The sequence below is a fragment of the Zosterops lateralis genome (assembly GCF_965231275.1).
Source record: "Zosterops lateralis genome assembly, chromosome: 1".
Lineage (NCBI taxonomy): Eukaryota > Metazoa > Chordata > Aves > Passeriformes > Zosteropidae > Zosterops > Zosterops lateralis.
This window is the reverse complement of record NC_139762.1, coordinates 62,563,486-62,580,180: the sequence shown is the minus strand read 5'-3', so window position 1 is coordinate 62,580,180 and position 16,695 is coordinate 62,563,486. Positions and strand designations below refer to the sequence as shown.

The window sequence follows — 16,695 nt, the reverse complement described above, 5'->3', positions numbered from 1 at the left end:
TACACAAAATCACTCCATCTCCTTTAAAAAAGCAGGTGGTTTTCAAAGATTACCTCTTGACTAAGTAGAGGTCGGCTTTCAAGTGGGGTCTTCCTTTTATGTTCCTCTTTCACTGGCATTAAGGGCTTGAAAAACTTTGGTGGCTGGGGAGAAAATGCTTTAAAAGGGCTGGCCATTAAAGCATGGGAATTCTCAGCTACAACACCTAGGTAAAAAAGCAAAAATAGCGTATTTCAGTTCCTCATATCCTGACTGCAAGAGCATATTTCAAACCACTGAAGGTTAAGCCATGCATTTGACAAGTTGGTGGCTACAGAAAAATGCCAATATTTTAGTATTTAACCACTGGCCTAGGCAGGAAACAATGCAGAGACCAGTGAGATCTTCAAAGAAGTCTGGAAAAAGAAGGAAAGCAGAGAACAGTAAGTAGTATCAGCCCCCTCCATTCTGAGGCTCCAACATTTCTCCTTTTCATCTTGGTCATAAAAACAGTGGGAAGTGTCCTTGAAACTAAAATTGAGAAAGCTCTTTGCTTCCTGTATCTCACCTGACCTCTTCCCACAACACTGCAAAGCTGCCCTGTAACCAAGCCAGCCATCCTGGCTGTGCAGGATGATCAAAAAGGAAATTATAAAAAGCAAAGAAGTAATGAATAAATCCCCAGTCCCACTTTATTGCAGCAGTATTTCTACCTGCACTGCCTAGTCAATGTGACCTGAAGGAAACAAGGCACCTGTGACATACTGATGGGGAGGCACAGCCAATATCCACATATCATGTAAAGAACATGTCTAAGGACAATTCCCACTTGAAGAAAAGCATCTTCATCTTCAAATTCATGAAATAACAGCAGCTGCTTTTTGGGGTTTTTTGGGGTTTTTTGGGGTTTTTTTTGTGTGTGTGTTTTTGTTTTGTTTTGGGTAGGGTTTTTTTCCTTTTTTTTTCCCTTCTATGGTTTTGATTTATATTTAGCACGTTCTGCTCTCTTGGTTTTTTGGATACCCTCAACTTTACACCCTTTCCTGGATGCATTTCTTCCTTTCTCCTCTATTTCCAGATTATGTTTAGCTCCTTAAGTAGAAGTTGGATAACACATTTATTAGGAAAAGAGCACTGGGAATTTAATTTTCAGTTTAATGCAGTAAATAAGAATCCACCAGCACTGTCATTACATATATGAAATCTCACCACTGCCATCTTTGCTCTTGCGAGGTGACTCCCTGGGTAAAGTACCGTAACATGATACGTCTTGATAACTGGAACAACAGTCAGATATGTCTAGGTGACTTTCAGACCAACCCTAAAAAAAGAAAAATACATAAATCTGCATGATGATACAGGCATATGTGGAAAAAGAACAGGTAAACTCAGGTGTTCTTTCTTTTTAAAGTCAATCAAACCCCATAAACCAAAGGTATGTCGATTACTGACTTCAGATAATTTTCCTGTCACACAGAAATGGATTGTTTAAAAGCTAATTAGCTGGTCAATGAAGTATTTAAGGTTTTGCTCTTTCTGTTTCTTAAATATCAGTTTATATAATTTTAATATGAAAAGCAGAGAAGGGTGATAAGGTTTAATGCAAAATTATATGTAATGAGTGCACAACGTTGAAGACATGTTATGTAAATCAACTGCTTTAAATACTTTAAAAGGAAAATACTATTTCTATTTTCCTTTTTTTTCCCCCAATTCTCAAACACATCTTGCTTCTAGTGGGGGTGGGAAATCTGGGAATGTGAGCTGTTTGTTGCTGTATTTCCATACCTTGTCATCTTCATCGCAGGCAGAAAGATCCAGTCGACTACAGGACACCTATGGAACACCAACAGACAGAATGACAAAATGCCTACCTTTTATCTGTGAGATATAATACCTTGTGGAAACACTTTGTTACCTCCTAGGACAGACAATTTTGGGGAGCGATTTCACTTCATGACCACTTTCCCCACAGGCTGGTTAGTGTCAGCACAGAGTAACCATTCCCGTATCTCACAGTGCAAGCATTAAATCAGCACACAGACAGCAGCCCCTGCCCCATCCCTGCTAAGGATGAAGGGTCCTTACATTGTGCACGTTCGGAGTGCTGATACTCCTGCGGATGTTCCTGGCTTTGGTGGAGAGAGCCTCCTTGACAGTGACTGCCTGTGTAAAGAGAACAAAATACTAACAGCAATGCCATGGTCTCCTCAGGAGAACTGAGCAAGCAGGATTGGGACTTTTTTTCAGTGTAGCTAACAGCAGCAATTAGGGCTTGCATTCACAAATCTTAATTTGCACACATAATCACCAAAGCTTCTGTCTGAAATTCATGCTTTGGCCTTTGCTTGTTCAGGTTCTGAGTACTACATCATTGCCAGCTTTAGTTACTACGTCTACCACCTCTGGAAATCTGTATTTCACAGAAGTAACTTAGTTTTACATTTATCTGCCCAATGATCCTTAAAAAAACCCCAACGGAAACAAAAAGAGCCAGATAGTATTTTTAAAAGATCAATCATCTCTTCTTGAATTCTCATAATCCAGCACAAAGGGTGCAAGAAATGCCTTTTCCTTGCCTGTCTTAGTCGTTCAAGGCTCAGAATGTTCTCCACTTGCAGCACACCTCGTGTGTATTTCTCAATGTAGGTTTCGCCGTCGGATGTGCCCTCGTTCTCACTCCTTGCAGCCATCAGCGCTAAGGTCTCACGATCCTCAATTTCTTCTGTAGCCTAAAGTAGAAGTTACACCATTCAAGGTTTCAAAAAGGAAAGCCAACTGTTTTAGTTCCGTTTTTTAGACCAATTCAATACAGAAATCAACGTGAATTGGGCATCTTAATCAGCAAACCTAATTACAGTCAATGATCCAGGGCTGTTCCATAGAGATGCAAATGATGCTGAAGAGATCAAGCTTAGGAGAAGTTTTGAGCAGTTGCTATAGTAAAAGCACTTCCAGAAATAATGCAAATATAACCTGATATTGTGTATGTTAAGGCTCAACTAATGACAACTTCCTAGGCAAGGAAATGTAATTTCCTTCCCAAATCTTAATATATGCTGTGATTTCCCTAGAGGTTAAAATTTAAATGGTATTGCAGCAAAGTGACAATTACATGGTAACAAGACTATTTATGCTTTCATTTGTCCAGTTTGTTTACCTTTAAAATAAATCTTATAGTACATTTACAACTTGTATGAGCCTTTTCTATAAAAAGTAATTTATATTCCTGTGAACTCAGTTTCCCAGCTATTGTTTTCACAGACCTGAACATTCCTCTGAGTACCCTCTGTATTTTCCCTGTAGACACTAACTGGCTTTCAAACATAACTCTACTACAAAAACTCAGTTAAACACAGTAGAAGAGAAAATAAAATCCCCACAGTTTTCAACTGTTTAAAGATAAACACAATTTTACATAGAGCTTCAGTATATCCGCTTTCAAAGCTGCCTCATATCAGCAAAGAAGGACATTTACTTTCTAATCAGTATCACCCACTGCAGTAAGTCAATTCTGTTGTTGTCTGTGAATTTGTCAGAGAAATGGCATAATTTACCTTTGGTATATTGGACACTATTTCATAAGTCACTCCACAGGCATAATATATATTTTTCAAGGATATTCTCCTTTTCAGGCTCTGGGTAAAACTCTAGAAAGAAATTTTCAGTTACTGTTTTGATAATCATTATTTATGACATCCCAAGAAATAAAAAGGTGCAATGCCAAATCTGATTACAAAGGCAATCAGAACCATAATTTATTATATTACGTTTTTAGCATTTATGATAGTTTAAGTCCTCTTGACAGCACTGTGCCCAGTATACAACTGAGTTTAATCAGTTGAAAAATGGACAGTTCAAAGAAATCTACCAGTACACAGCTTTACTGCAATTTATAAAAACCTAGTTTTCATTTCTTTCTTGTAAGATTAAAAAAAATTAAGCAAGTAGATAAGGAAACACGTTCCTTAAATTAAGAATATGAAACAAAACAAGGAATAAAAGAATATATAAACTTATTACCTGCTTGTTATAAATGTTGGCTGCAATCCTTTTGCGTAATACCAGTTCCATTGCAGCAGGGTGACTGAGCTGCACAGTAGTCTTCACTATTAAGTAAATTCTCTCATTTTGAGGAGTTACCCTATTCAGGTGCACTGAATCATGGACAGAAGAGTCCCAGGCAGCAGTGGCTGAAACCTATGTAGGCAAAATAAGTGGAGGAAGGAAAGGGAAATCAAAGATTCTATTACTCTAACAACAGGTACCATATGCAAAGATTTAACATGAAGTAAAACAATTCCTTAATTAGAGAAAAATCAGCATCACTGAACAAAGTCGAGTTAAACCTCCTTTTCATAGTAAGGAATTTATCCGAAGAAGCAAAAAAGAGGTGTTAAGATACTGGAGAAAATAATCATCTCCACAATGCCTGCACTGTTCAAACCCTGCCTCAAAAGGAAGTCTTCACGTGGCTGGAGACAGAAAGGAAAGCAGAAGCAAGACTGGATGCAAATCCTACTGTTACTTTATTAAAAGTCTATTAATTTCAATGTAAAATATTTTATCTATATTGGATTAGTTATAACAGCCCCCACAGAAAAACCCTGCATCCATTCTGCAGAATGGGTTTTTTTTCCTTTCCTCTGCCTTCTCCCCAACTTTGCTGTCTCATTTTTCTGGAAATGATCTCTAACAGTGGCCTAATAGGTGAAGAATATATAAAGAATCAATTAAGAAATACCAAAATGGATTCAGAGCCATTAATTTCCAGCAATTCTCAAACCATACATTTAAAAACCAGTAACTCTATATACTACAAATGAAAGATTTTTTTATTTAAGTATTAAGCTTTGTCTAGTACACACGGTAAAACAACTCATTTTCTCTTAAGAGTTAAGAGCCTGCAAGAGGAATGATGAAGGGGTGAGGAAAGCAGAAAAAGTCAGGCAGCTGAATTATTCTTTCCCAAGAGCTAAGACTTGTCATCTCTGAATTAAGACAAAAGAGCTAACAAGTCATAGCCTCTTAAATTCTAAATAAATAGGTCAGAAAATAAAGGCAGCACTAGATACAGATGGTACTTCTAAGACAAAAAGGTAATAACCATAAAGATTAAATACATAGAAGTAGGAAATAAAACATAAGAAGAAAGCATTAACACAAGCTGCAGTTGTCAAGAAGGAGGCTTGCTAACAATTTACCTCATCATCACTGTGTTTTATGATCGGCAGATAAAAGAATGGGCTCCCATGCTCCTTTGGTAGTATTGAGTTAACTCCTGATGCATGGGGACCTATAAGTTGTTCATTGGCACTGAGGTCATCAGCTAATGAAACAAATGTGCAAAGAATGAAATAGTTTTATACCAAAGGATATGAATATATAGAGGCAAAGTTATAACATAAAGCTGTAATAAAAGGCCTACCCATATTTCATAATATATTTAATCCTACTTAATTTTATTACTATGCAGCATTTTGAAGATGATTTCAGAATACCAAAAAAAACCCTGAAAATAGCAGTTCTGGCTACATTAGGCGTTTAGCTAAATGAACAAATAAAAGGTGTGTAATGACACAATTAACCTTTTAAAATATCCTATTTGATCTTTTGTCTGCTAATCTCTACTGGTAGTAAAAACCAACCAAATAAAAACATTCCTTGTGAGCACAGATGAAGGAAGAGGGTATTTCACTTTCCAAAAGCATCTGCTAAAGTGGGTATTGATGCATTGCCCATACAAATATGTGTAGCAGCCCTCTTCAGTGCTGGATGTGATATGGCCTGTGGATCCTCCTCTGCTTTATGTTCAGGTTTGTAGTTCAACTTACTTCCTAAACAGTCCTTAAATGTGGAGCTACCTCTAGTCTCTTGTTACTTACACTGTGTATTTGTGTCAAGAATATACATCAATATTCTTCTCACATTTAGAACTAAAAACCTTCAAAGGGAGAACACTTAGATTCTCTAAAAAAAGCTCATTATAGCCTTAACAGTCTTTGTTAAATGAGCTGTTTAGGACTCTACAGATACGTCAGTGGAAGGAACTCTGAAAGCACTGGGAGATTCTCCATCAGTGCTTTAATAACATGTGTATTTGTACATCAAAACGCTTACAGGATTTCCTCACCTGCTGTTTGATTCAAATTAAGCTTGCTTTCTTACACTATTTTCTGTTGTACAGCCTATCACTGTATTCCTGTCTTTCCTGACTTTTATCTTTATGCTAAAATAAATATTCTTAATTATGTCAACGTACACAACCAGAAAAAAAAGCACTTTACAAGCCATATCAGACAGTGTCATTGCCAGGACTTGTTTGATTTCTTACACCTTTCAGGTTCATTCTTCCATTTAACAATTTATTGACCCAAATTAATCCCCCATTTCCCCCTCCACGAGTTTCTTAATCTGCTTTTACAACATACCATTCAGATCAAGGAAGAGGACAGGTATATGTGTTTCCATTCCTGCAGGTGGAATCCTGAAACAAAACAAACTGCTGGCAACAAAGAAGGCAAATTTGCACCTAAGCTAATTTGGGCAAACAGAACTCCATGCAATATTCATTAACTCTAACCAATGGCTGAAGCTGTCAACGTTTTGATGGCTACTCTGAATGCCTGTGTGGCACAAGCAGCATTTTGTTTATCTACACACAGAGCTAAATCTAGAGCTTTGCCAAAACTCAATTCACACCACACAGCATGTGGCAGTTGCTTTGAGGACCAGTTTTAAACATCCTATTCTGTTCCTTATGAGGTTAACTGCTTACAGTCATCTCATATATGAAGGTCAGCAACCCTCTCAACAACTGGATATGTAACTACTGGCAGTCTTTATATCCATAAAAACACTTCTAGCTATGTGTCCACAGCACACTTCAGGTGGATAAGGGGGAAAATGGCAAGAAAAGAGTATTGCTACATTATTCCCCAAATACTACTGGAGACACTAGTGTACACTTGATTAGAGGAGTATTTCTCGTCTGGACTTTCCCAAACCTAACACTTTGCATTCCTCAGCATTTTTGCATGTCAGCTCCAAAGATCTTAGTTAAAACACAAATTTAAATGAAACTAAAGAGAAATATATTACAAATTCAGATGAAACAAAGAACATATCCTTTGAAATCAGAGCTTCTTCCCTCTCCACCCTTTATCAATGACATTATCATGTGTTCTACCATTCACCTTTCAATCATTCTTTTTCTGAAAGGAATCAAACTACTGGATAATTTTTTCAATTGTATAAAATTTCAAAATACTACATTATATTCAAAAGTGATTTTCAAACTTTGAAAGCTATTTCAAAGCTACTTTATGTAATATCTTAGCTGAGCAAATCTTTCTTACATTCAGAACAGCCCATGACCTTCTAAAACTTTCTGTCAGCTGAATGCAGTTTGTAGCATCACAGGATAACACAGGAAGCTCCAAAACATCCTTAGATTTGTACCTTGCAGCATGCACAGTTTATATACAAAAAGCTGACAACTCCAGTGGCTTTTCTGAACATACCAATTTGCAGGGGCACCGGGAATTCCACTGCCTGGTGCTGGAACAAACACTGCATTCCTCTCTTCCGTCAGCCCTACCCACTGTTCCACCAGCCGGGCTTCTCGTTCTATATCATCCTCAGATTTTTCTACAGTGGAAGAGATTAGGATTATAGATGAGACACACTTTTTGTGGTATAGGACATTAAGTACTTATGATAGAGACTTTAAGCTGCAACAAACCTTGTTTGTTGCTGATCTTTTGGATCTGCTCATCTAAGTATTCTCTGCGTTTTATTAATGCATCAGACCACCTTTCTCGTACACAGTTCAAATCTTCTTCCTAACATGGAAATAGAGAAGAAAGTCACTAAACTATGAGGGTAAGAATAAAGGGCAATGAATTTTGTGATAATTTAATCAGAATTTATATAAAATGGCTTGCAAGATGCAAAAAATCTTTTTCCCCTGAATGACATGCACATGAATTAAGCACCTCATCACCCATGAAGGGAAGTTTATTTGCTTTCAAGTCTCAGATTTCAATAGGAGAAAAGAAAATGTGACTGCCTCTGCTGCTGAACAGATTAGACACCATTGGCTAATTACTCACAGAAGTGGCAATCAAACTTTTGAATAGCATATGGAAGAGGAAAATCTAGTATCATCAGTTGATCATAAGTTCTCCTGAAGATTAGACAGGTCAGTACGCCCTCAAACCTGCACAAAATCCCATTGCTAGCAGCTGCTATCAGTGCAATTAAAAGATTTCTCATGCAAACAAAACCCATCATGCAATCATGCTTTGTGGTATCACAGAAAATCTGGTTGGTTCTTCTCTGTGATATGTCAGGAAGCGCATGAACAGCCCGCAAGAAGTTAGTACCTTAAATTATATTTTTGAGATTGCTAGGAAATTTAGCACATCATTTTAAGGGATGTCAGCATTGTCACCTAACTGGTTTTATTTCTGTGGGACTGCCTATTAGAAAAAAAGGCCTTTGATGTAGAAATTTGAAATTTATTTTACTTTGGGGGGAATTTCCTCTTCTGCTCTTTGTCACCTTTTAAAAAGAGTCTTCTGTTACGTTGTTTAAATTGTGACTTATCACACAGAAAAACAGGGTTAAGGTTGGATTTGTGCAGATAAAAGAAAATTGCTTCACTGAAGCTTCTGTATCTACCCCCCATTCACATCTTCCACTCTCTCTCACTCAAGCATTCCAGAAAACTGCACAACATAAAAGGTTATGGTGTTTTCTTTAGAAAATAAACAAAATATTCTATGCTGCATAATTTGCCTGGAAAAGATGCCTGCAGCTGCTGGTTCTTTTCCCTGTGATATTCATCAGAAACTGCTTTCATTCTAAAATAAAGTTTCAAAGGTTTTATTCCCATAGCAATTCATGTAGCCAGTTAGGAGAGTTGACTGCAGAGTACTAGAGAAGAGAGGACACTGTAAGAGTATAAAGTCACAAGGTAATCTGAAATAGCAGTGTTTTATAGCCCAGGTAGCCTCTAAAATGCACAGCATGTGTATTTCAAAGCCGCTTTTGCTTGTTCATTTGAGAGTTGCTGGCCATTAGCATTAGCTGTGCCCCATGCCACAGGATTGACAGCAACAGCAGCAATACCTGGTAACTATCCATATCACCACCATCATCCTCCTCCTTCTGGTAGGAGAAAATACATTTTGTAAAACACAAAAACCCACGCATTTCACTTAACAGAAATTCACAGAAATAACCCAAAACATGAATACCAACATTTCTGCCACCAACTTGTAAAATGTTAAAACCACAACACTCAAATTACTAGTCTTACCAATAGGTAGAAAGACTTTTTTTTTGATTAGACTGTAGCAGTTCAGCCATGATTTGAGTATTAGTGAATGTTTATTAAAAAAAAATAAATTAAAAACCCCACAGAATCCAGTGCCAGAAAAATGACTGAGCAAGCAGATCATTAATCTCAAATTTTACAGTTTCATCTGTACCCAAGGTTAGAATTACATGTGGAATGCAAACCTTCTGACAAGAGGCACCTTGCTTCCCTGGGGGACCCATTCCACTTGTTCTTTGCCATCACTGTTAAAATCATGTGTTATTTCCAATATGAATTTGTCCAGTATCAGCTGAAATAATTTATGCTTCTTAAGGACTTCCTTGACTATGTGGAATAGCCCTCTCACAATTCAGTGGTAACTGTTTTTGATTCTTATCAAATAACAACTTGGTGCTTTTTGAAAAGCTAAATAGTATCTCACTACATTTTCTTTGCTAAATCTCTTTTCTTTTTTTGCTTTTCCCCTCCTCAACTTTCACCATCCCTGGAAGGGAGGGAAACTAATAGCACTAGGAAACTATATTAATTACCTCTACACATAAAGGTAGGAACAATTTCCATATTCCTTCTGTTCTACCACACTTGGTAGTTAATCAGTCATACATTTAGTTATAAGCAAAAAAAAAAGCAGGTTTAGCACCACAGGCTCACATTACATGTGATGACCTCAAACACGTGTAAAACTGCTAAGGTCCCTTTTGGAATTATGTTGGGCTGGGTCTAGAACAGCAGAATCACACCAAACTGAGAAATTAACTGCCTTACCTGGTAGCTGTCCAAGCCCCTTTGCAGTTTGGTTGATCTGGCAGTCACCCCACCTACAGAGACTGAAAGAATTGCTTCTACCATGAGAGGCAACGTTCCTGAATGCTGCACGGGCTTCACTGTCACCTGAACTCTGCGAGAATGACCCTAAGCAGGAAATTAAGAGGGAGAAACTAAGAATAAAATTTAAAAAATCAATTTAAGCACGAATAAGATGGCAAGAGAAAGATACATACCTGCCTAAGCTGGAAAATTCCCCCTGTGTTTACATCTTTTGCCTGATGGAGTTCAACTGCAGTGTATTCACCCATCTCATTCAATTCTTGTATGGAAATCCACATTTCTATTCTTCGAGTTACTTCATTCCATCTAAAAAGACATCCGCCATAAAAACTCATGGTTGCCTCAAAGTATTTTGCACATCACAGGTATTAACATACTTTTAGAAAGTTGATGGAAGCATTCATTTGTAATTTATTTGTACCTGTCTCTCAGTGTCCTAGTTTTGGCATGAAGAGAATCAACTTCCCAAACAGAGCTGCCATTGCCAGTACATCTGTGACCCCACACCTCAATAGCAAGAGCTCCTTCTGAAATGAACTCCAAAAACTCCTCTGTGACATTCACCACATAGTCCTGGCAATGAGAAAAACAAATCACATTTAACCATATTAAATAATTGTATCTCCTCAACTTGCTTGTAAAGACACACCAAACAACTAACTTCCTGTCTGATAAAACCATACAGTTTGTATCACAAAGCTCGACTTTGAGCATGAAAGCTGTAAAACCTCATCATCTCAGCAATTCATGCTCTTGCACACCACATTTTGTACTTTGAAAATTTCCATAAGGGTGATGTTTCAGCTCCAGTGATCTCTTTTAAGCTCAAACAAGTATATAATCAGGTATCATTATATAAATGATAGCTTTCTCAACACATTAAAGATAATATCTGAATTTAAAAGATCACTAATCAAAAGATCCCTCTCTTTTGCTACATTTTGAAAAAGTGATGAAGTGAAATATTATGGCATTCCTAAGTATAGTAAAAAGTCATGAGTTACATGACTTGACTCCCTCCTTCTTCTTCCCCCAGCAAAAAAGGTTCATACTCTATAAACAGTTTCCCTCAAATGTATGATCCTCCTGGTAACACTATTTAGTAATAAAAATATTTACCTTACAGTGAGAGAAGGTCACTGTAAAATGAGCATCTTTGCTCTGAGGTGAAGGCACATCTGGATCTACCACTGGTGCTGCTACTGTTGACTCACATTGATCCCAAAATGTGTATTGACAAAAGACAAAGTTGGAGAGATTAGGTGGCAATCCAGTTGCTTCTTTTATTTTTACCTGAGGAGACAAAACAGTTGTTGTCACAAATATGACTGTTTCTTCTTCAACTGCAAATTGAAGACCAACAGCCAAGAAGTTTTAACGGACAGTTAGTATGTTCCCATTTAAGAAATCTGATTTTGCATACACATATGTAAGGACCTCACCCATGTACATGCTTTGTCTGAGGAAGCTGCTCAGCTTGAATGGAGAATGAAATACTTTATCACAGAAGAAATTAAATCCATAGATTTAACCACCCATAGATACTACATCAGAAGATCAAACTACAGAAGATAGAGGGAAAAGCTGTTTCCCCTTCTGTGTCTGTAAAGAGTTGTCCTTATAACACCAATATTTATGGTGCAGATGTACATCTACTAGAAACTAACACAAATTAAATCAGCCACTGGTAACCACTGAGTGGCCTATCCTGAGCTGGAACAAGAGAAGTCCTTTCAGAGACTTTTCAGTAAACAATAGTCTACGTAGCTTAGTACTTTAGGTCAGAGTGACTACTTTGTTACAGCGGCCTGAAACTGTAAACTTTATTAGGCATTCTCACTCACCCTGCAGGAGAGCTTTTTCGCTCTGTGAATAACTTCTCCGTTGTTATCCATGACTTCCAGGCTCCCGCTCTCACTGGAGTTCTCAGACGAGTCATCTCCTTCTACCACCCGTTCTGGGACAGACCCAGTGACACGCATTACTTCAACGTGCAGCCGCCCTGCCACCTGAAGGCAATTACACAGAGAACATACCAGGCCACTTGAAAAATACTTATTCACTGGGGAACAAGGCAGCAGCAGGCACCATTCACTTGCTAAACCCCTGGTGCACACGAGGAGCACAAGGAGTCCCAGCCTGGCCCTACCTCTCCCTGCTGGCTGATGATGGGCACGGCGTACTGCAGCTTCACATCGTAGAAAAGGCACTCCAGAAACACGTTGGCCACGCCAATCAGGTTGTGGTTCTCCTGCGCTTCGTAGAAAGGATCACCTCTCTTGCCAATCAGCTTCCTTATCTGTTTTAGAGATAATGAAAGAGATGTCACAAAACCACCAGCGTGGGAACAGGAGATCGAATAACCTCACAGTATTAAAAGATCATGGCATGAAAATTACTTCACTAGCCATCTTCCTGTTACACAGGCAGAAAGAGACTAGAATCATATTACAGACTTGAAATGAAATCTCTGCGATGAGACATTTTACAACCCTTTCTTTACAAAGGGATATAATAATATGTGACCTGCATATTTCACCAATGTCAAGGCAAAGCAGACTTCACCATGATCAATCACAGTAGCCATTGATTTCAAGATGTTTCACCTTTCCAGGTCTGTTTATACTTCTTAAATGAGAGGTCAAACCATCCTCAGTTCTGCTGGTCTAGCTGCTGGCTACCACTACAAGGGCAAAAGGAACGTACAAGGACGACTCCTACTTAAGCCAACAAGTGTTCTTATGACTCCCCTAGAGCTGAGATCACACCTGCAGCATTCCCCATACAGCCACAAAGAATTCATGCAGATTCCTAGCACGATATGCACTCCTCAGTGACTTTGTTAGTTCCTTCCCTACTTTTCCTCTTTTGTCTTCAACACATGCATTTGACCTACGTGTTTCTATGTAGCACATAGAACACATGCATTATGGACGATATAGGTCATGGAAAGAATGATCCTGGCTCAGGCAGACATAATGTATTCAAATATGTGCTATCAGTTCTTACTAAAGTCAGCAGCAAAATCATCGTTGTCTTCAATGGGCACAGATGAAGTGCTTGACCTCCCCTGTGTTATGATTTTAGAGATTCCCATTGTCCCGTCCAAAGCATGTAACAAAGGCACAAGAGTTGTTCAAACATATTTAAGAATTATTCTTGATACAAGTAATTTAGGTGCTTCCTAACAGCCACAAGACAGTAAGATATATTTCCTATGCACATCTATCTGGATACTTAGATGATGTCTTCTGGAATACCAAATATTACATCTCTTTCCCATAAAAAGCAAGTTTTTGCCAAATCTCATGCTCATCTGCCAAGGCTAATGTGCTACTGAAATTCTCACAAAACACCCCTTGGCTTTGATGGGAATACTGATGTAGACTAAGTATCTTCAATTGATTTCTTCACTGCTTTAAGGCTGGGGAATATACAAATGAAATTAAAAAACACTTCCTAGTTCAAAATCAAGTTCTATCCTACTAGTATGCTCTGCACCTTGAGTGTATCTAAGCAGCATCCTTGTTAGCTTTGACACTGACTGCAATTTAATAATTTTATTTCTAATACAGCTTGCTGCATCCAATCAGAGCTGGTGGTCATCTGCATGCCAGGTAAACACATGCTCTTAGTGGCATTGTGAGTCACTACCTCAGCACAATTATATCTGATCTCAGCACACTTAACATCTGAGAACACAAGTAAGAAAGGACATACCTGTGTTTTATTATGCAGGGGTATTTTGAATATTCACCAATAGTCATACTGGTTTTGTTGTGGGTTTTTGTTTGTTTGTTTTGGTTTTTAAAAATAAAACATAGTACCCTAACCTTTCATATACAAAGTCATTGCACTTGGTCTCTGTAACACATTAAAAGGAGTTTAAAGAAAACAAACTCAATCTTTGATCCATTTTAAAAATATATAAATTACCTCAGGAATTTTCTCCTTCCATTCTTGATAGAGGTCTCTCATGTCAATCAATCTGTTCTCTAGTTTCTCAATAGTCCACACTTGAGTACCTTTTCCTTTTCTTCTCACTTGAATTGCAGGCTCGCTTACTATTGCCCCCCTCTAAATCAGAAAAAAAAAAAAAAACAATCAGTGCAGGAAAGGTGCATGTAATTGAGTGCATGCAGTCAAATTGCATTCCTAGAAAGGAATAAAATACAGAACATGCAGTTTCCCTCTGCATGCAAATCATGCTACCTCTGTCCTCAGACACAGCATGGCCTATGCACATCTCTGAGGATCCAGATCTCTTTATCCTTCCCAAACAATGACCATTCCCACAGGAACATTAACACACTCAATCAAAGCCCATAGTACACGCATATTATCCTAACTGCTATCATATTTACAGCAGCATTGTAAAAACCTTTAAGACGCAAAATTTTAGGAAACTGTAACAAAACCCATTAATTTCTGCAGACATAACTAAAATGCAGGTTCTGCAGCAACAGAACACAAATGTCTGTTCATAATCTGCATGCACATATGGTGACCACACACTTGAAAACAGCAGGAGCCATACTCAATGTTCTTTTGCCATTTTTACCTAATTACTCACTTTCAGTATATTAATCAGGTAGTACTTCTATTTTGCCAATGCATTATCTAACAAAAGTAACATTTTATTGGCTCAAGCTGGATGAGTGTTACATATGTCAACAAAGTTTAGCCCCAAAACTACATTTTGCAGCATTCTTTGTTATCATTACCTTTTTGTTGGCACTGAGGTTTTCAGCAGGGATCTGAAGTGTTACTTGATAATCTGTTAGCTTACTCATTTCTTCTGCTAAGAAGTTTGCTTCTCTCACCAGAGTATTTGCCTTTACTATTTGCTCTCGAAGTTTAGCCAGGCTCTGTCGAAACAATTCATCCCTGTGGTGCAGTAGGTAACATGAAAAATACACAGAAATCTATTTCTATTATTGGAAAGCTGCAAATAGAGGTGCTAACAAAGACTTTTCTGAAACAGTTTAAGAGGAAATGCTGAGTAGCACTGTGTCACTGAACACAAAATACTCACAATTTTATTGAGGGAAAGCAGTGATCACATTAAACAAACAAATTACTGTTGAGGCACGTCTAGCACGGTGATGCCCAAATAAAAGGTCACAGTAATACGGGAGCTGGTACAGTGATGATTTGTTAAAAGCCCTGAGGACATTTCGAATTTTCAAGAAATGAAATAATTGCAGTTGTCTTTGTCTTTAATCTGGAGCCCTGTTTCACAGAATCTACCAGTCCCAACATGTGAGACTTCATCTTGATAAAACCAGCTCTTCCTCAGACCATAATGTTAGAGCCTGCATTCACTGCAGGCCACAGCTTTGTATCACTCCAAGGGCTTTGCAGTGACCACACTTACTCAAGCATAGACATTACTCCACTTACTCAAGCATAGACATTAAAAAAATATAAATTAAAAAAAAATCTTAAATCCTATTTACCCAAGGTATCTTTTAAGTAACAGATTAATGAGCACAGGTTAAAGCCTGTGCACTCAGTTTCTGGACAAATTCCAAAGAGGTTTTTCAGGCCTGTCTGAGCAAATCTACTCTAACGCAACACCTGGCAAACCTGCTATGACACATACTATAATACACCTGTGTACTAAGATATGCCCTCAGCTGGGATTCTCATCTTTGAATTACCTTTTAAAATGATCATGATTATCCCCTGAGCAAAGTTCATTCTGCCTTTCTTTGTAATCTCAACAGCACTTACTATGTCTCATCACCTTTATAAAATTCAAGATCAAACTTTGGATATTTCAGTCACCAGCTCTCCCCTGTATGAATTTTTTAGCCTTTGTATGCAAAGTCCTACTGAAATGTGATACATGTTGAGCACATGCACTTCTCATTTCTACAAAACGCCTTAAATTATACACAACTGTAGGAGGAACAAGGACCTTCCTCTGAAGTTTGTCTGCTGCTAAAATGCCTCTCAGTCACCAACAGAATTCTACTTGAGTGATTATTTTTTTCCAAAAAATCCCAAGGAATGACTAATTCAAACTGCACTCTGACAGTCCTGATACCGCAACCCAAGTGGTAAACAAGCCAGCAGTGTTAGCAAGCAGCCCTGAATTTTAGTGCTTTCAACATGCTAAAATATGCAGCTTTGTCTCTCTCCCCTACCCAGCCTAGGTTTGCAACAGTAGTGCGTTTTATTGGGTCTTAAATAGCTGCTACTGTCAGTGGACTTTTAGTAATTCCACATCTCCTCCCAACATTAGATGGATAATTCCTTTCCCTCTGCCTCTTGCTTCTGTTATTCAAGCTATCAAAATTAAATAAGCAATTCCCGCCCATGCAAGTAACACATTCCATAGACAGCTAAAATTCTGGACTCACATGGCAAACTAAGGTAGTCAAAAATTAATCACAAAAGAATATTTGATAGTGAGAGTGCACTACACCTACAGCCACTGTAAAACAACTGCCTAACTTGGGAAACAGAAGGCAGCTTTTGCATGCCTGTAAGTGCTGTAAGAGCCACTGGATCCAGGACTGGGACACCAGCATCTG

General features: G+C 38.1%; 1 protein-coding gene across 3 annotated transcripts in view; it reads right to left on the bottom strand.

The window, feature by feature from the left end:
* Nucleotides 1–16,695, bottom strand: part of KIF13A (kinesin family member 13A) — a 102,966-nt gene that overhangs the window by 9,033 nt on the left and 77,238 nt on the right. For 2 of the 3 annotated variants that reach the window (XM_083856728.1, XM_083856726.1), the window contains exons 18-37: nucleotides 14,878–15,040; nucleotides 14,090–14,230; nucleotides 12,303–12,452; nucleotides 11,998–12,162; nucleotides 11,273–11,446; nucleotides 10,575–10,726; nucleotides 10,327–10,459; nucleotides 10,091–10,237; nucleotides 9,115–9,153; nucleotides 7,724–7,823; nucleotides 7,503–7,629; nucleotides 6,411–6,466; nucleotides 5,184–5,308; nucleotides 4,003–4,179; nucleotides 3,537–3,629; nucleotides 2,559–2,711; nucleotides 2,068–2,145; nucleotides 1,768–1,815; nucleotides 1,189–1,300; nucleotides 54–205 (exon numbers count right to left, since the gene is read on the bottom strand). In XM_083856728.1, the coding sequence (XP_083712854.1) occupies nucleotides 54–205; nucleotides 1,189–1,300; nucleotides 1,768–1,815; nucleotides 2,068–2,145; nucleotides 2,559–2,711; nucleotides 3,537–3,629; nucleotides 4,003–4,179; nucleotides 5,184–5,308; nucleotides 6,411–6,466; nucleotides 7,503–7,629; nucleotides 7,724–7,823; nucleotides 9,115–9,153; nucleotides 10,091–10,237; nucleotides 10,327–10,459; nucleotides 10,575–10,726; nucleotides 11,273–11,446; nucleotides 11,998–12,162; nucleotides 12,303–12,452; nucleotides 14,090–14,230; nucleotides 14,878–15,040 (2,485 nt within the window). The remainder of the gene's footprint in view (nucleotides 1–53; nucleotides 206–1,188; nucleotides 1,301–1,767; nucleotides 1,816–2,067; nucleotides 2,146–2,558; nucleotides 2,712–3,536; nucleotides 3,630–4,002; nucleotides 4,180–5,183; nucleotides 5,309–6,410; nucleotides 6,467–7,502; nucleotides 7,630–7,723; nucleotides 7,824–9,114; nucleotides 9,154–10,090; nucleotides 10,238–10,326; nucleotides 10,460–10,574; nucleotides 10,727–11,272; nucleotides 11,447–11,997; nucleotides 12,163–12,302; nucleotides 12,453–14,089; nucleotides 14,231–14,877; nucleotides 15,041–16,695) is intronic. The other variant, XM_083856727.1, reaches the window with a different exon arrangement.